Here is a 19,636-nt window from a genome sequence, read left to right as displayed (position 1 = left end):
CACCACTTACGGGCTATTCATGCCCGTGCCACCTTTTGGGTGGCTTAATCTTCATCAATCAATCAAGAAGATATGCAGTGTATAGGTATAGGTATATAGATAGGTATAGGCTTCATGTGGGGCTGCACATCATTTCTGCTGGAACATACGACGCGTTAATTTAGTTTAAAAGTTTATTTTATTAATAATTTGTAAGCTACAATTTGAGAGATCTGGAAGTCTCGTTGCCAGCAACCAATATGGATGCCGGACACAATATTAGTTTACTAATGTCTGGCGAGGACCCCGCGCCAATGTCCCGAGAACTGTCCATCCTGCAGAAGGACCTGGACACCCTCTTCCTCATTGTGTTCGGCATCCTCATATTCAGTAAGTGCCAGAATCTGTGTTTTCTCTCGTTTTCAAGTATTTAAACTTAAATGGGTATAGAATCCATTTCACATTTTGTATGTTGATCAAATATTTATATAATAGTACAATAATCTCTGGATTTTGTTTTATTATACTTAAAATTATGTATTTGTACTTTTGACATTGCTTTATATTTCAGTCTTGCAGACCGGGTTCGCATTCCTTGAGGCAGGCTCCGTAAGGTCCAAGAACACCACCAACATCCTTCTCAAGAACATGCTCGATGTCTGTAAGTTATCAAACACCTTCGTTATTTGTTATCGTATCAGGTTTATGTCCTGTGAACCAGTACATGATTTTTTTATTCCTATCTCATAGCTAAAGTACGCTCTTAATGTATATAACTTTGCCGACTCTTGTATTCCTGTAATTTTCTGGTTTTATTTTTCCATCTGCTGGTGTTATATACTAAATTGTTCTCTGTATTTAACCGACTTCCTCCCACCAAGCCTCACGTAGTAATAATGATATGAATTCCACAATCGTCCCCACCCTGTACTAACTATCTGCCCTGTTACTCTCCCCAGTCATTGGTGGCATAGCGTACTGGCTGGTGGGGTTCCCGCTGGCGTTTGGAGGCGGGAGCAGCTTCTCTGGTACAGAATACTGGGCGTCGTATGGGCTGTCGGACGAGCACCTGGCCTTCTGGTTCTTCCAGTTCGTCATCGCCACCACAGCCTCCACCATCATCTCGGGGTCGATGGCTGAGCGGTGTGCCTTCAATGCTTATCTCATCTACACGACCGTGCTGTCAGGTGGGTGTGAAGCCTCTTTCTTTCTGTAAAGTATGTTTCAAATTTAGCGGGGTACTTTACACTATTCGGTGGTCAATAAATCAATAACTTTACTCACTGGTGTCATTTATAAAATTTTAATTATACAATAATAGCCTAACACTGAGCATTATAATTATGATTTACAACATTATGATTTACTTCTCAATTAAAAGGGCAATTCAATCAATATTAAATACATTTCCCGCGGAATTAATAGATACATTATTAAATGCAGCTGTGGTGTACCGGATTATAATGTTTGTGTTGCAACAGCTGTGATGTACCGGTTTATGATAATGTTTGTGTTTGTTCAGCTGTGGTGTACCCTGTGGTGTCACACTGGACCTGGTCAGACGTTGGCTGGCTCAAGACTCAACACTATCAGGACTTCGGTGGCTCCGGCGTCGTCCACCTCACAGGGGGCGTGGCAGCTCTTTTTTTTTTTTTTTGGAGATATATACAAGAGTTGTTACATTCTTGTACAGCCACTAGTACGCGTAGCGTTTCGGGCAAGTCCCTGGAATACGATCCCCTGCCGCGAAGAATCGTTTTCTCATCCAGGTACACATTTTACTGTTGCGTTAAACAGAGGCTACAGTTAAGGAATTGCGCCCAGTAAATCCTCCCCGGCCAGGATACGAACCCATGACATAGCGCTCGCGGAACGCCAGGCGAGTGTCTTACCACTACACCACGGAGACTGTTTAAAGAGACTGCAAGAGACTGCAGCCTCTTGTTGGGGCTGTAATTCTTGGGCCCAGAATTGGTCGCTTCGGACCCAAGGGCAAGGAGATACGTGGACACTCTGTGCCGGTATGTTCATAGAGCATTAGTAATGTGTTATTATATGAAGTCATGAAGCAATATATAATTTTTAGGGGAATTTCATGTTTAATAGAAATATTACACGTCAAGGTGGAGGTGTAAAGTTGTGTTTGAACTTCCAGCTGGCAGCTCTGGGAGGCTTCATCCTGCTCTTCGGGTTCCTGGCCTTCAACGGAGGGTCCCAAGCGTCCATCAGCCACGAGGGTGATGCTGTAGCCATTGCCAAGGCTGTCTTTAACACTGTGATCTCGGCGTCTTCAGGAGGCATCGCTGTGCTCTTGGTGTACCGTTCTGTGCTGTGTGGGAGGGAGTCCTCCTGGTCCTTCCTAATGGCTCTTAATGGTTCTCTGGCTGGCATGGTAAGTACCGCTCAGCACTGTGTGGCCGGGAGTCCATTAGTGCTAGTATGATGGACTCTGCTCGCTGTAAATTTTCATTGATAGACGTTTGATTTAAACTTAACTTAGTATTATGATAATATAACTAATTTCTTATCAATATGTCTGTGAGTTTGTTTATCCAATGCTTAAGGACATATTTCCATGACAGGTGTCAATCAGTGCCGGGTGCAACGTTGTGCGGCCTTGGAGTGTCTGTGTCATTGGCACAGTGGGTGGATCAGTGTTCCTCGCCATCCACACCCTTCTGCCCAAGTTGAAGGGTACGTCACTGCTTCTCTCACCGCTCAGTTTTCTTAACTTTGTTTCAAGAAGGCAACAAGTAGCCAGCTTTATCTAACTTGAGTTTGAAATATTTTAACTTTAACGTTATGTTCTGTAGATGGCATATACTTAAATAATAATATTTATAAAATTGTATATTATTGGGAGGTGTACGTGCATATTGGGACTGTTGAGGTTGTGAGTATAAAGTTAATTAATATTTTTTCCACAGTTGACGACCCACTTGATGCTGTGGCTGTACACATGGGAGGTGGGTTGTGGGGGCTGGTTGCTGTGGCCCTCTTCCAGGATGGTGGCATTGTGTACGGGGGCAGCGCGGAGGTCCTCGCCTGGAACATAGTGGGGGCGCTGGCCATAGTGGCCTGGTCTGGTGGTCTTTGTTTGCTTATGTTTGGTTCCCTCAGGCTGCTCGGCCTCTTGAGGGTGCCTCCAGAAATGGAAATTGCAGGCAAGTGAAGATAATACATAAAGTTTTCACTTTTGTATTGTATAATTGTTATATGTTCAGTGTTATGAACGCATTCATTATACATTGTATATGTTCTATATCTCTAACAATATCTGTACGCAAGAAATGGACATCTTGAAGCACGGGGAACCAGCCTACCCAGCTGACGCTTGGCTGGAGAGCCAGTACGATGGATCCGTAAACACTCATAACACAAAGAATTCTAGTAAGTTGTCAACTAAGTTGCTTTTAAAGTTTTGTGTGTGATGTTTATTTATTTGATATTAATGAAATGCATCATAGAAATTCATATAGTTTTGTTATCAACATTTTCCACTGTTCATCTAATCCGTTATTTTCCAGATCTTCCACCCAACATGTCTGCCCCGGAAGAATTTGGCTTGACTAATTCCCAGGACCCAGCTCCAGTCCCTGGACATCTTGTATACTGGAGTCGTGCAGGACCAGTCCCATCCCACCTCTCACCCATCGTGTCCCTCAACAACCCCGAAGCTAACCACTTGAACTCCAACAATAGTGTCTCTGAAGCTGGCTTCACAGTCCGACTGGGAGACCATGATCTGCGAGTCCTCGTTGAACCCAGAGATCAACGTGGTCAAGATCCTCAGTGTTACACCAATGAGGCTTTTGACGAAACTACAAAGCTTTAAGATTCTCTTTTATTTGTCATTACTTATGAAAGTATGTGTATGTTGTCATTACTTGTGAAAGTATGTCTGTGTTTGTCATTACTTATTGTTATGGGTAAGGTTCATGTGTCTTGCAATCGCAATAATTAATTAATAAATGTGGCCTTGCCACATTTATTATTTGATTAAAGAAACGACTGCTTTACAAACACATCAATATACTTCATGAAGGGATAACAAAGAAACAGACATCAAATAAATACACACAGGTAGCCAAGAATCACCAGATATATTCTCATTTAAATATATTTAATAATAAGTTTAGATAATATCTATAGGCACTGATCACTAACTTACCCGATATAAGAATATATGGGTAAGCAAATAATGGTCTAACCAGGCAAGTAACTATGTTAACTGAACTAAACAGGCACCTTTTGACTTATCTTATGATCCAGGTCTCCCTCGGATAACTCCACCCATGCTACTGGCTGCCAAGTGTCCAGTAGCATGGGCGTGGCGTCAACATATTACCAATTAAGGCCCAAATGAATATTTTTAGATACGCTGCTTTCTGCAGCGAGTAATACTTATGAACATATTTATAAATACCGTAATATACATTAAACATAACTAAGGTGTAATTAAAATACATGTACACACAAGAACACTGAATAATTACTGGGGTGAATCAGTGACGCTATGTTGGATACAATGCGTGAATCAATGACTACTCCGTATATGTACAGAGTAGATTTCCCTGTACATTCCCCTCCCACGAGACGCCACTGTCTCTCCCCACATGAATAAACATGCAATAGCGTCAAAAAATACAACATACAGGCACGCTACAGTTAACGCAAACAATACTCAACGAAAACAAAAAGGACGTAATGTTAATCTCACAATAACTGAGGAAGGAATTTAGGAACATTAATGCTTTATCATGAAAAATGTCAGAATCAAGTATTATTGATACATAACACTTATGAAAGTACTGTATGTGTGTTTTCATTACTTATGAAAGTGTGTGTGTGTAGTTGTCATTACTTATGATATTACGTGTGTTTGTCATTAGTTGTGGAAGTATGTGCGTGTATGCAATTAATTAATCTATTTTTGCAATGCTGTTAGTTTAAATTGTAAACAATAGTAAATATATTTGTATCAATAATCCATATTGTTTATTATTTCCTGGTGTTATTACCCAAACTAATTCGGAAGATTTGTATCTTATAAAATAACTTAAGATATTCAGAATAAAAACAAATGTAGATTGGGAAATTTATTGTATCTTTTATACTTATTAATATAAATAATAATTAAATGTTTATTCAGGTAACATACATACAAGATGAGTTGCAAACAGAATGTTGGATTTCTAGATAGTTTCCATAACTATTTATTCAGTTTATACTATGCCTAAAGCCACTAATACGCAGAGCGTGGCTTGTCACTTTGGTCGCCAGGGGGTGTGGGTGTTCCTGTCCTCCCTGCATTTGTCGTCAAGTGGTGCCTGGGTGTTCGTCGGTGACGCTCCTAATGGGGGGATCTCTTCCCCCTGTTTTGCGTGTGCACTCTGTAAGCCTGGAATTTTCTGGCCATGCCGGGTACCCGGAGGTTGAACTTGTAATGTCTGACATGCTCCGTGTGCCCGTGGATGTGATTTATGGTGTTGAACTCATCGCATGATTGTCAAATTTGTGGGGGACGCAGAGTATCGTGCGTTTCTCCAGCGCTTCGAGGGGTGATCCTTGCCCCTGCCGGGTGGTGCCGGCACTGTGGAGATTTCCGATCGAAGTGGTGCATTGACGTACGTCAGTGTTCATGGGGCGCCCTTGGAGTTTCCCGAGGACCTCCTGTGGCGTTACTTCGGGAGGTTTGGAGCTGTCGTCAGTGTGAGGCTGCACAAGCTTTCCTTGGAAAAGAGTAGAATAGGAGATGCCACATAGAGCCATCTATGTAAGGAGATCAGATAAGAAATCAGAAGCGGGGAGCCACATAGTGCCACTCCATATTAGGTCACCCAAGGTGTGAGTGGTAGCAGTCGAAAAAACAGTGAAGATAGGTATCTATTATGCGCCACTATGATCATGATCATTTACAGTAAAGTAGCTGCCTATGAAGGGCAATCAGATAAGAAAATCAGAGGCGGAGTGCCACTTAGAGCCACCCCATATTAGGTCGTCCAAGGTGTGGGGCAGCAACAATCGTAAAAATAGTGAAGATAGGTATCTATTATGTGTCGCTATGTTCATGTTCATGTTCATTTATACAGAAAAGTATGACAGTATATTTAAGTAAAAAATGAATTTATTTGTATAATAAACACTCAGGTGAGCGGCAGTTACCCCCCACCTCCCTCTATGGGACAGGTGTAAAAACAGGATCCTCGCAGTAGGGGTGGTCCCCCCCTCACCACCCCTCCTCATACTTGATGACCTTGAGTGTACCGTAAGAGGGACCCGCCTCCCTTAGTTGTTTTTAAGTTGGATATATTTTAAGCCTCTATACTTAAAGAAGGAGAAAAAGAAATAATCCTGATGATTTATAGATTATATTATCAAAGTACATAGGGTTAAACATAGTCGTATTGTAGGTCATCTCCCCCCACATAATATTTATTAACAAGACCTCTCCTTCTCGCCCACAAGTCCGTTGAGGGGTCTTCCTCCCCCTCCTCCTCCTCCTGGGACGAAGATGATGACTCATCATCTCCCAGAGAGTGAATGGGATGTAGTGCGCCTCCCTCAGGTGACTGACTGCTGACGTCATAGGGTTCACTCTCGCTGGTTGGGCGTTGTCCTTCCTCTCCTTGTGGTTCAATGACGTCACCACCTTCACTCTCGGTGGACATTCCTTGGGCTGAGGTGTTGGGGTGGGGGTCGGATGGTATGTCTGGGTGACCATACGCTAGGCTAGTGTATTTATTTAGGTAAAAGCGCTTATCATCAAATGCACTTAAACCCCTCTTAGTATTGAATGTGGTTGCCATCTGCCCCCCTACATTTCTTATTTGGGTGAAGTTAAAAGTATTCACTACACCATTGCTGTGTAGGGTCTCTTTAAAGTGGTTATGTGTTAAAGATCTTTGCACAGCTCGGGGAATACCCTTAGCGGTGATGGAATTTTTATTGTCAAGCAAAAGCACACTATACATTTTGGGCTTGAGTGCCACAACTTCAAGGATGTGTTTATCTGACACCTCTGACTTTAACATCCCTAAAACACCCTTTTTAGAAGGATCATACAAGGGGTGAGTTTCAGGAAAATTACTCGTATCCATCCACAAACTAAGGGTTCTTTCCCCATCTCATTAAAGACATCTTCAGCTAGTAAGGTGAAAATGAAACTGTCTGTATCACTATACACCAGTTGTACCCTATCTGAATAGTGGTTCTTAAGTACCCTGTACCAAAAATGGTACAAGCTGTATTTTGCTAGCTCAAGAATCTGGAACCCAATGTAATTAGGATGAGTAATTTTAATGAATGGTCTGGAACTGACAGAATAATTTATTGTCGCCTAAATGCACCATTCGTTTAAAGCGGGGATTCTTCACCTCTCGTAAAAAGACCCTAGCTGAAGTCACTAGTTTGGTGTCAATGGCATAACGAGCTGGATTCAGTAGCGTTTTACCAAAAACACTGTTCGTCAGTAATTTGAAGAGTGTTTTCCTATCATTACTGCTGGAGGCATTTCTATTGTTAACGTTGGTGTTAACAAATTCTGCCATAAAATCTGACTGGCGGAACTCGTAAATTGCATGTATTGTTTCCACTTCAAGTCCTATCTCAATAAATAGTTGTAAAAGGTGAAGAGATATGAAATAATGTTTCTTGGGGAGATGCTCTCCAACCAGTTTTATGTTTTTTTGGGGGTTGGTGTGTAATGTTATTTGTTTCCAGAAGTCCCCTACTAAATGGTGAGATATCCTCCATACTTATTCCCCTATGGTGTAAACAAAGGGGCAGATCGTCTGTTAGTCTAGCTATTTCAGGTCTTAAAAGTTTGGTGTCAATTATGAGCCAGTACCCTTTGTTAGAAGAGAAAGGCTGTTCTGTCATTATCTTCCCCCCGCTAATGAAGGAGTTCATCTCATCAGATGATAGTCTCCTTAGTCCCCCATAGGGCAATTTCCTAGTCATACAACTCCCATAGAGGGAGTTGAAGTCGAGATAAAGTAAGAATGAAGACCTATCCTCCTGGGGGTTAAAAGATGGGTTGACATAGCGGTTGTTAGCTCTGACATAACTCCTAACTGCAGTTGTAAAACCCCCTCGTATGTTTTGTGATAAGAGATTGTGCAACGTCACATCTGCACTTAACTCCAGCGATATTCTACTACTTTTCAGGAAGCAGTCGTAGGAGTACCCTGGGAGGCTGCAATAGTGTGTCAATTCTAAAGAATATATATCATTTAGAATTGCCCTGTGGTGTGTAAAAATGTCAGCCAGTAATCCTACATCACACCTCAAATAAATGAGGAGGTAGTCTTTAAATGTCCTACACCCTGTAGCCTCCCATACTAATTTAGAATGTCTATATTCGTCCAAAGTTATACCTGATTTGTTTAGGGAGCTGTAGAACATTTCAATAGGAGGGAGTGTTGTGTCATTAAAGCAGCTGATTTTTGTGGTATATTCATAAGGGAAAAACTGCTTACCCTTTAAGAGTAGGTGGTGACTCTTTTTGGGCAAACCCTCTATCATTGAGTGAGTGAATGTTAAGGGGCTGGCTGAATCAATGTGGGTCTTTGCTAGGGATGAAAGACTACCTGTAATAAAAGCCAGTGAATCAAGAAATTTAAGCTTCCCTATTTCTACCTTAAGATATTTCGTCCCCTGTCTCATGAGGATATTGCTCTTAATATTTGAATCCATGGTAAACTCCCTCAAAATTAAGCCCATGTCATAAGACATATTATGAGCAATTAGAACTAAACTCTCCAGAGCATTCTTGTGGCGGAGGTTGCAGTAATTACATAGAGCTCCAATGTAATTGAGCTTTTCCCTAAGGTGATCATGATGTTGAACCTTGAAATTGGAGGGGGTAAATACCCGCTCACAAAACTGGCAGTGAGTCTGTCTCCTAAAATGGATCATATCCTCAAGAGACATGTCTATTTCATAATGGTGGAGGGTGGATCTGATAATTTCCCATTTGGTAGCAACTCGCTGCATGAAATGAGTAACACTGTCCCCCCCAAAATAAGTAAATTTATCAATGACAGTGTGGTTCCTATCAACAATTATATAGCTGTATGCTATAGGTCTATGTATGGCTGTAACAGAACCTAGACAATCCTCAGTGCTTAGGACACACTCAAAATCAAAATAGCCCACATGGGAAGGGGCGTAACCTTTCCCAGTATTTTTAAAATGGAGTGTGTCCCCAGGCTGAGGGTAAATAATTTTCTGAGTGATGTCGCAGGAAGATGAGTGATTTGTTAGCTCAGACGAATTTTGATATTCTGAGAGACAGTTTCTACAGAAGACTGTCTTTCATTTGTGGCTGCGAGTAAAGTTCCGTAGGAACTTATCGAACTCTTTAATCAAGGCCACATGAGATTCCCCCAATAACAATAAAGGAACTATGACCGAGTACTGTCTGCTACCACGACGACAAAGAGAGACGTGATAGACGCCATCTGTATGTTTGTGTATTGAATACAAAAAAATGGATAGTTTATTTCTATTCTCCAATTTAGAGATATCCTCCCAAGACAGAGGGAAGGATAAATTGTCGTATTTGACCATTTTCCTAATCCTAGAGTGAGACTCTACAAGTCTCCCTATACGTCTCCACTTCCACCCTTGTTGTGACGCCAGAAAAGCAGCAATGCACTGAATAATGCATGTTTTATTGTTACCAGCTGGGTTTGGGTTGAAGACCTCATGCCGTCCCCTTAGAAATGGGGATAAGGGACATAATCCCCCAAAACTGACCTTACACTTGCATTACAGATGACGATTTTGAGGAAATCGACATTATATAATATAAAACCACTCCCCTCTGTTTCTGAAAAGAGATCTTCCAGTCGTGTAATCATATAAGCCACCCAGCTATCAATAAGATTACCCACATCCTCAAGAGTTACCAGTCTAGCGGGTGTTGTTATGAAGTGTTCTCTAAAGTCATCATCTTCCGTGAGTCGTTGTTTCAAAAGTGTTACCTTTACTTCGAGGAGGATTTTTAATGATGAAGTAAAATTGCCATGTCCCCCAAGAGAATTCATGTAATTCTCTATTTCAGATATGTAATAGTCCCTAAAGTTGCTTAGGAGTCCTATAGGGTCTGTGGCGAAGGCTGAGGGGATGGAATATTCCAGCCTAGTAAAGAGATCTCCCAGGGCCCCCACCCTATTAATTAAGTGGGGAGTGTCTATAGCATCCTCCTCATCTGGGGAATTTTCATCACTATTTAGGGCATTAAGTCTATTGTTGACAGGAGGTCTAAGACCACTAGGGCCCGGCTGAGAGATGTCACCCCTATCACCACCACCATCGACAACATCACCATCATCATCATCACTCATCGCTTCCTCTCCCCCCTCCCCTCCACCTAAGGGGTTATTGTCACGCAGTGCTTTGTCATGTTCCTCCCCTACCTGCCTCTGAATCGCTCCTGGAATAGAATAATAATAATAAATAATAATAATAATAATAATAATAATAATAATAATAATAATAATAATAATAATAATAATAATAATAATAATAATAATAATAATAATAATAAAAAGGCAACACCCACTCACTAAACCCCATGACATAAGTTCTCAAAAAAAGATTCTTAAGAGAAATAAAGGTGGAGGGTTTATTCACTCACCACGGGGGCATGTTTGTAGATGTTCAGAGGTCAAGTCCTCACACACAGAGGTCCCACAATTATCACAAGGGAAAGTGTGGTGAGGTCTCAAGGTTGTATTTCCACACAAAAAGCACAAGAAGCCATCCTCTCTGGAAGGGAGGGTGGGCTGGCGACGTTTACCTAATGAAGGAAATAGTGTATAATTTATATACACTCTCTCTCCCACACTCGCGGAGAAGGGGAAAACCCATCTTAATATTTCTCATTTGAATTAAATAAATAAATAAATATATAAAATACGGTCATACCTCCAGCACAGGTTCTCCTGTGTTCACCACTAGACTGTACACATACAGTTTCTCCGCAGAAGAAACATGTGTAACACCTATGAACGAAGAGATGTGATGAGCCCCATCCACAAATTCTACAAATATCACCAACTCGAGACATAACGATCACGCTTACCTAGAATAAATAAATTAATATATATATATATATATATATATATATATATATATATATATATATATATATATATATATATATATATATATATATATATGCGAACAAGCCTGAATGGTCCCCAGGACTATATGCGACTGAAAACTCACACCCCAGAAGTGACTCGAACCCATACTCCCAGAAGCAACGCAACTGGTAACTACAGGGCGCCTTAATCCGCTTGACCATCACGGCCGGACAAAATGAAGTGGTAGCCGAAGCTATTTGAAACTCACACCCCAGAAGTGACTCGAACCCATACTCCCAGAAGCAACGCAACTGGTAACTACAGGGCGCCTTAATCCGCTTGACCATCACGGCCGGACAAAATGAAGTGGTAGCCGAAGCTATTTGAACCACTTCCCCGCCGGCAACTCGGATGGTAATCTTGGGCATAGCATTTCACCAAATCACCTCATTCTTTGGGGCACACGTGAGGAACACAAATGTGAACAAGCCTGAATGGTCCCCAGGACTATATGCGACTGAAAACTCACACCCCAGAAGTGACTCGAACCCATACTCCCAGGAGCAACGCAACTGGTAACTACAGGGCGCCTTAATCCGCTTGACCATCATGGCTGGACAAAAGGAAGTGGTAGCCGAAGCTATTTGAACCACTTCCCCACCGGCAACTCGGATGGTAATCTTGGGCATAGCATTTCACCAAATCACCTCATTCTTTGGGGCACACGTGAGGAACACAAATGCGAACAAGCCTGAATGGTCCCCAGGACTATATGCGACTGAAAACTCACACCCCGGAAGTGGTTCAAATAGCTTCGTCTACCACTTCCTTTTGTCCGGCTGTGATGGTCAAGCGGATTAAGGCGCCCTGTAGTTACGTAGTTACCAGTTGCGTTGCTTCTGGGAGTATGGGTTCGAGTCACTTCTGGGGTGTGAGTTTTCAGTCGCATATAGTCCTGGGGACCATTCAAGCTTGTTCGCATTTGTGTTCCTCACGTGTGCCCCAAAGAATGAGGTGATTTGGTGAAATGCTATGCCCAAGATTACCATCCGAGTTGCCGGCGGGGAAGTGGTTCAAATAGCTTCGGCTACCACTTCCTTTTGTCCGGCCGTGATGGTCAAGCAGATTAAGGCGCCCTGTAGTTACCAGTTGCGTTGCTTCTGGGAGTATGGGTTCGAGTCACTTCTGGGGTGTAAGTTTTCAGTCATATATATATATATATATATATATATATATATATATATATATATATATATATATATATATATATATATCCCCCAGCACTCAAATCAGTCCACTTCTCATTCCTGCTCCTACTTATCTATATAAATATATATATATATATATATATATAATATATTTATATTTATATATATATATATATATATATATATATATATATATATATATATATATATATATATATATATATATATATATATATATATATATATATATATATATATATATATATAACCCTTATATGAAATAGATACTAATTTACTTACATCTCGGTCTAGACGGGGAGGAGAGTGGACGGTTTGGTCACAATTCAATAATACATGATGTGGGGGAGGTGTAGCGTCCTTTTATTGACTCGGAAACGTGGGGGGCAACGTTGCCACATACAACACCTCTCAGTCCTTCTTGTAAGAGAAGGGTTAGGCCTGCTGTAGAAAACTTTTTTTTTTTTTCTCTCGTCTGGAGGTCTTCACTAGGGGACTTCTACTTCAAAAAAAACATCAGGAGGACTGGCTATGTCCTGAGGGAGACACATTCCTTGCTGGGTGAATACACACACACACACACACACACACACACACACACACACACACACACACACACACACACACACACACACACACACACACACACACACACACACACACACACACACACACACACACACACACACACACTCACTCACACACACACACACACACACTCGCTATCACACTCTCTTTCTCACTCCCATATATATATATATATATATATATATATATATATATATATATATATATATATATATATATATATATATATATATATATATATATATATATAATATGAATATATAAGCGACCGCCACATAGGTAATTGAACCATTTATGGGGAAAATATGGAGGAGTGTGTGTCTGTCACAGACGAGCAACTTAATATTTTCCACCACCTAGCAAGAATATTTGTAGCTGGATTCAGCAATTCTGGGAAAACGACCCTAGTGGGGAATTTATGTGTTAAATACCACGGAAAATTCTCAAAAATTTTAGTGTCATCTGCAAATAATACAGAACAGCCTCTTTCAAACATTCCCTCTCTGCGAAACAAGGTTACTGTCTCCCAGGACCTGATTAACCCACTAGAGTATAAAGATCCTTTTTCAAATGAGTCAGTTTTGTATATAATTGATGACTTATACCTGGAAGCCATACAGAGTCCAATTATAGCCAATATCTTCACAAGAGGGAGACACGGTAATATTTCCGTAATTCTAATTAGTCAAAATTTGTTTCCCCAGGGGAAATATGCCAGGACAATAACTCTGAATTGTAGTCATTATATATTAATGAAGCAGAGAGACATAAGCCAACTTGAAATTTTAAGTGGACAGTTATATGGGCGAAAAACTACTAGTAGTTTCGTTGAAATATACCGTCGGGCAATATCCCAGAACAAGTATGGTTACTTATTGGTCGATCTGACGGTTCCTGAGGCATTACAACTACGAACGAGCATCACCAACGAAGGCCACTGTGAAATTGTGTATCAAATGTAATCAACAACGACAACAAAAAAATGTCTCTAACGACACAGAAACGAACAATTCTCACCAGCATCTATAATGACATTTCTAGCCCAGGTGGTTTCACAGGGTCAATTCAAAAATTGTATAAGGCTGCCAGACTTAAAGACCCCAACATTAGTGTTGCAGATGTGAAGGAATTTCTCCATGGGGAGCGATCTTACACGTTACAGAGGAAATTTAGTTAGGTTCCCCCGACGGAAAATATTAGCCCCTAAACCTCGTACCAAAATTGCCTGTGACCTAGGGGACTTTTGTAGTTTACAAAAATACAATAATGGTGTTAAATATATTTTAATTTGTGTCGATGTTTATTCCCGCCTAATGCAGACTCAAACTTTAAAAACAAAAAATTTGAGTGAAGTGTTAGCCGCTCTGAAGAAGATATTAGAGGAAATGCCTCAGTTTCTCGGTGTAAGGCGGATATTCACTGACCGAGGTAGAGAATTTTACAACAAGTCAGTTCAAAATTATTTTAATAAGAAAAATATTAAATTATATAGTGTATTTTCGGAAATGAAATCTAGCATAGTGGAGCGAGCCATCAGAACTTTAAAACATAAACTGTATCATTATATGACTCAAGCTAATTCATTAAAATACATCCACATCCTCCCTAAAGTTGTGGACGTGTACAACCACACTTTCCACAGGATGCTAAAAAATACTCCTCATGCCATTCATAAGTTGCAAAATATTGAAGATATACGAAGACAGTTTAAGGTTATGTATTTAAACAATGACTCCTCCATAACTGCCATCAGTCCACGGTTGCACCTTGGACAGCGTGTGCGATTGGCAAAGCGCAGTAATATATTTCACAAAGGCTTTTGGCACCAATATACAGAAGAAATATTTGTAGTGTCACATATTGACAGAACACATCCAATCCCGACATATAAAATCAAAGATTTAAACAACGAGCCGATCAGTGGCATGTTTTATGAGCAGGAATTGATTCCAACATCCCTTCCAGACTATTTTCCTGTAACGGTATTACAGTCTAGGAAAACATCGAAAGGACACAGAGAATATTTCGTCAAGTGGAGAGGGCACCCAGATTCTGCCAATAGCTGGATTAAAGCTCAAGACATCGTCAAATTTAACAAAAAATGACAGTTCAAGAGGACTCTCTCGTAGAGAAACATCATCAGTTGTTATTTTTATTAAACAATTTATCACCCAAGAAGCGGAATAAACTAATCAAGGCTTTAAAACGGCAGGAAATTGAATCAATTTGTGAAATTTTTGCCAATTTTCTGAAACGAAACATCCCAGTTCAACCTCAGATAATTAATGGCTTACAGAGATATCAGAATGACATACGTTCTGTAGCGCGTAAGAAAACTCCTTTATACAAAAAGAAGCTCATACTGACCTCCAGACGTGGTGGGGCGATATTAGCAGCTCTGCTACCTTCGGCTGTATCGTTAATTTCCTCCCTAATAAGGTAATTGCGTAAATAAGTAACGAGAGAAAAAAATGGTTAAAGAATATTGCCTGGTACCACGATTCATAGCTGAAAAATATTTATTTAATAAAAACAAGAACTCACCATCACCTCCTAATGCGGTGGGTCTGCCCTCCCCCGGTGGTGATGGTAGTGAAAGTATGTCCTTCTCTTTAAAAAACGAATCCAACTCAAGTAATAATATTGGGGGAGCCCGTAACCTACCCACCTGCGACTCTGGTAGGGGTGATGGGGGGGTGGGGGAAGAGGACACTCCTTCCTCCCACCTGACAACAACGGGCTGTGGGCGGTGTTGCCGTAGTAGCCCCTCCAGACGGGCGGGGCTGGTTACACGCCCTTTAAATGACATTGGGGCCCCCGGCGACCGCCGCCCGCCGCCGCCCTTTAAAAAAAAAACAACGCGGGCCGCCCGGCGCGACCATCGCCTTTTAAAAAAAAAAATAAATAAAAAAAGGGGACATTCCATCCTTCCGCCCGAAGTGCAAGTAATTGTTGCTGGCCACACTCCTCATAAAGCCACCATCACACCCCAAAATCCAAGTCTGGACAACTTAATAAATGTGAATTTTAAAATTGAGGAAATTCCTCATGTCAAAGCATTATTGAACATGTTTGGACAAAACAGCCAACAGGTGATGTGGAATAGTCGCGGAAATTTATTAAAGCCTGTACAAAATTTAAATATTTTAGATATAATTAAAACTCTAGCCTTCACAAAGGGACAATTTAGGGCAAGTGACAAGGAAGATGTAAGGGTTTTACTGAGGGTGGCTGGCATAGACCCAACCCTCATACGTAATTATCGCGCCAGATCACAGTTAAAAGGGGGGAGGGGTATCTATAGGAGACCCCATTGGGAGCCGTATTGAAGACCTATATGAAGGTATCCACCATGGAGCAAGCTTCTAGACCCACTCCTCCCCCAGCTACACCTCCAAAAGACAAATCTCCCTTATTAAAGAAGTTGGTTGCTACTCAGCGGTACTACAAGTATGTCGAACACAAATGTAGATTGATATATGCATTGTGGGATTGTTATGACCGTCTTGTGTTGAGTGCCCCTCCAGAACGTTTTTTTAAGTCATTTGGAGAGACGGCGAAACGTTATGAAGAATATTCATCCCAGGAAATCCAGACGGAGATATGGCAAATGGAAAAATTAACCTTCCAACATCGAGACCAGATTACAGCCTTCGAGACTGGACGGAGTGTGTATGGACTTTTAAGGTGAGGAAGGCGCCCTCTACCCCACACCCCTACATTCCTCCCCCTCCAGGTGGGGGACACAGGTGTATTTAAAGGCCTCCACCGTCACCCTCGGTCACCATAGTTGACGACGACTCTCTCGTTCCTCTCAACCGCCCCTCCGCCATGGCTTTATCGTCCATTAAGTCAATAGACAGCGACATCACCGACACCCACGCCTTTGGGGTCGGTGATGTCATAGTGTATGAGCTCCCGGCTGCTGTTGTGCGTCCCTATGGACTGGCAAGTGTAATATGGAAATGTTACAACTATGCCCGTGTGGAACTTGAAGGACTGACTCGTGTCAACAGGGCCACAATACGTTACCGGTCTACCCCAGGGGACATTGAAGTGAAGATAGCTCCCCTACCCTCCGGCGGTCAAGACATTGTCGAAGAGCCAGTCTTGTTCTTCCGCCCCACCATCGTGGCGCTAATTTCTGCTTTCGGTGCAGGAGCACCCTTCGAGTCCAACCCTATAGCTCAGGAGCAAGTGCAGTCTTCCGCCGACATCCACTACATCACCAATGTCACCCTGGATACTGCCAAAAATCGTTTGTATTGGCTGAAAACAGCCCTAACAAAGGTTGGCAATCTTATGGTAAGAACTCCAACCATGTTTCGGTTGGTGGTACCCCATGGGCTGGGGGCCTCCCGTGATGGCATGGACAACTGGCACAAGGACGTCGGGCTCATGCTCATTTCCCTCAACGCTGAGCTGGCCAAGCATAACAAGGAGCTGGTAATCCTCAAACGTCCCTCTACCGTCACCCCATCGATGGTACCCCTCCCGAATGATGATCCCAGGGGAGAGGGTGATAGTAAAACTATCACCCTAGATGCAGTGGTGGGGGAGGGTGCCACCACCCCAGGAAGCTCTTCTCGTTCTACACCACCAGCACCACCAGCTACCCCCAGGAAGAAGAGACACCTACAAGAGTACTCATCCACCTCCAGCGCTGCTCCACCCCCACCCACAACATCTGGTACAGCCAAACGACGGATCGAAACCACTATTTACTTCGACCCCCTCTCAAATCATCGTATTGACACCATCCTCGATGGAGAGTCACAGGAAATATTCCTGTTATCCTCATCACCGAAAAAACAACGAAAGCTGTAACCAACAACACTCAAAGAAGAGGTGGCAGCACCGCCGCAGTCAGTAACAGCAGCGGCAGCAGCAGCAGCAGCAGTACCTCCATCTACAACAGCTTCGGTGGTGGTAGCAGCAGCAGGTCCACCGACGACGGTGTCAGTGTTGTCAGCGGTACCTACAGTAGCGGTAATGGTAGCGGCAGCAGTACCACCAACTACAGCAGTTCCAGCGGTGACAGCGGCAGCAACAGTACCATCATCGCTGGCAGCGGTAACGGTAGCGGCAGCAGTACCACCAACTACAACGGCTCCAGCGGTGGCAGCAGCAGCAGCAGCAGCAGTACCGTCAGCGGTGGCAGCGGTGTCAGTGGTACCAACAGCCCCCCAGCAGCAGCGGCAGCGGCAGCAGCGGACGACAGCAGTACCAACAGCTGCTGCTCTTTATATGTAATTTGTTATGGGGAAACAAAATGTAGATGTAGTTCCCCCTGTTGTAGTTCTTTTAAAAGTAATATTTCCTTAGTAGATTAATAAAATAAAATATAAGTAATGATGTTTTATTCCCACCCCAGTCAGTACATAAGATAACAATGGACGAGGAACACTACATATACCTCACTAGCCTCGACCAAGAAGATATATACAACAACACAAGTTCAGCATTTACAAACACCATCCCCACTCTACATTTAAACCCTTCCATTAAACATGAAGTGGCCTTAGTCAACATACTCCTACCCAGACGAATTAGCGCTATCATCAAGGATGAGGGGGAGTCTGGCATAGACGTCTATGCTACTTTTAAGCGAGGAACTCTTTCTAAAAGCCCAGAACATCTCATTTACACCTTCCTCCCCAAAACCAACATATTATCCAGAAACATCACATTCATCACGAGTGAGCTTAGCCGACAAATAATCACCGACATGAAGCTTAGCTTCCGAGGTGATTTCAAAATATACTTCTCAGAAAGAGAACCAATCCTCACCTATGATCAATCCTTAGAGCGAGTATTACTAGCCTCCACTCTTAACAATGAAGGTACTGGTTCCTTATATTCTCTTAGCCTTCAATTTAAACACAGAATAGCTAATGTACTTGGTTTTGACAGCCGTCGCAAATACACCATTTATCAGGCAAAATCAGATGACATTACAGCAGCCTCCAAGGTCGTGGCCTCATTCCCCCCAGACAGTGACGGAGGTTGTGACTATTTACTCATTTATAGTGACGTCATCGAGCCGGATCGTTACGGGGGACAAATTGTAAATATCTTAGATGCAATCAATTATCATGACTCTTATTCTAGAGGGGCTCATCCCCTAGTGTACAAGACATTAAATACTAACACGTTGGAGAAAGTGAGTATTAAGATAACAGATAAGTTTGGACGAAAGGTTAGTTTTGAAGATGGGAGGTCGGTTACGGCAGTCTTACACCTCCGCCCTAAGGTATAACAATATAATCTATATAAATATAAATATATATATATAGAAGTGTTTACCCACATCATCGGTTATTATAAGAAGAGGAGTCGGGATGCGAGTACCTTTCCACACACCCTCCCAGAAGGAGTACGGGGAGATCTTCTCCCCCCTCTCTGGGAGATACGGGGTTATCTTGAGGTTATCTTGAGATGATTTCGGGGCTTTATAGTGTCCCCGCGGCCCGGTCCTCGACCAGGCCTCCACCCCCCAGGAAGCAGCCCGTGACAGCTGACTAACACCCAGGTACCTATTTTTACTGCTAGGTAACAGGGGCATAGGGTGAAAGAAACTCTGCCCATTGTTTCTCGCCGGCGCCTGGGATCGAACCCAGGACCACAGGATCACAAGTCCAGCGTGCTGTCCGCTCGGCCGACCGGGTGAGGGGGGGGAGCGATGAATGACATACGCACATTCCAAGCGCCATATCTCAGATCTGGTGGTGGTTTTTTTGGGACCTT

At 42.4% G+C, this 19,636-nt stretch overlaps 1 protein-coding gene across 1 annotated transcript; it reads left to right on the top strand.

Annotated features, from left to right (window-relative positions):
- Positions 1-239: 239 nt before the first annotated feature.
- LOC123750839 (putative ammonium transporter 1) lies at positions 240-3,814 on the top strand. The gene is made up of 10 exons (XM_045732939.2): positions 240-369; positions 551-640; positions 939-1,166; positions 1,502-1,617; positions 1,917-2,000; positions 2,135-2,371; positions 2,562-2,673; positions 2,907-3,143; positions 3,268-3,369; positions 3,507-3,814. The coding sequence occupies exons 1-10, from the start codon at positions 240-242 to the stop codon at positions 3,812-3,814; spliced, it is 1,644 nt and encodes a 547-aa protein (XP_045588895.2).
- The last annotated feature ends 15,822 nt before the right edge of the window (positions 3,815-19,636 follow it).

This window comes from Procambarus clarkii, chromosome 41, assembly GCF_040958095.1.
Source record: "Procambarus clarkii isolate CNS0578487 chromosome 41, FALCON_Pclarkii_2.0, whole genome shotgun sequence".
Lineage (NCBI taxonomy): Eukaryota > Metazoa > Arthropoda > Malacostraca > Decapoda > Cambaridae > Procambarus > Procambarus clarkii.
This window is presented reverse-complemented; position numbering and strand designations above follow the sequence as displayed.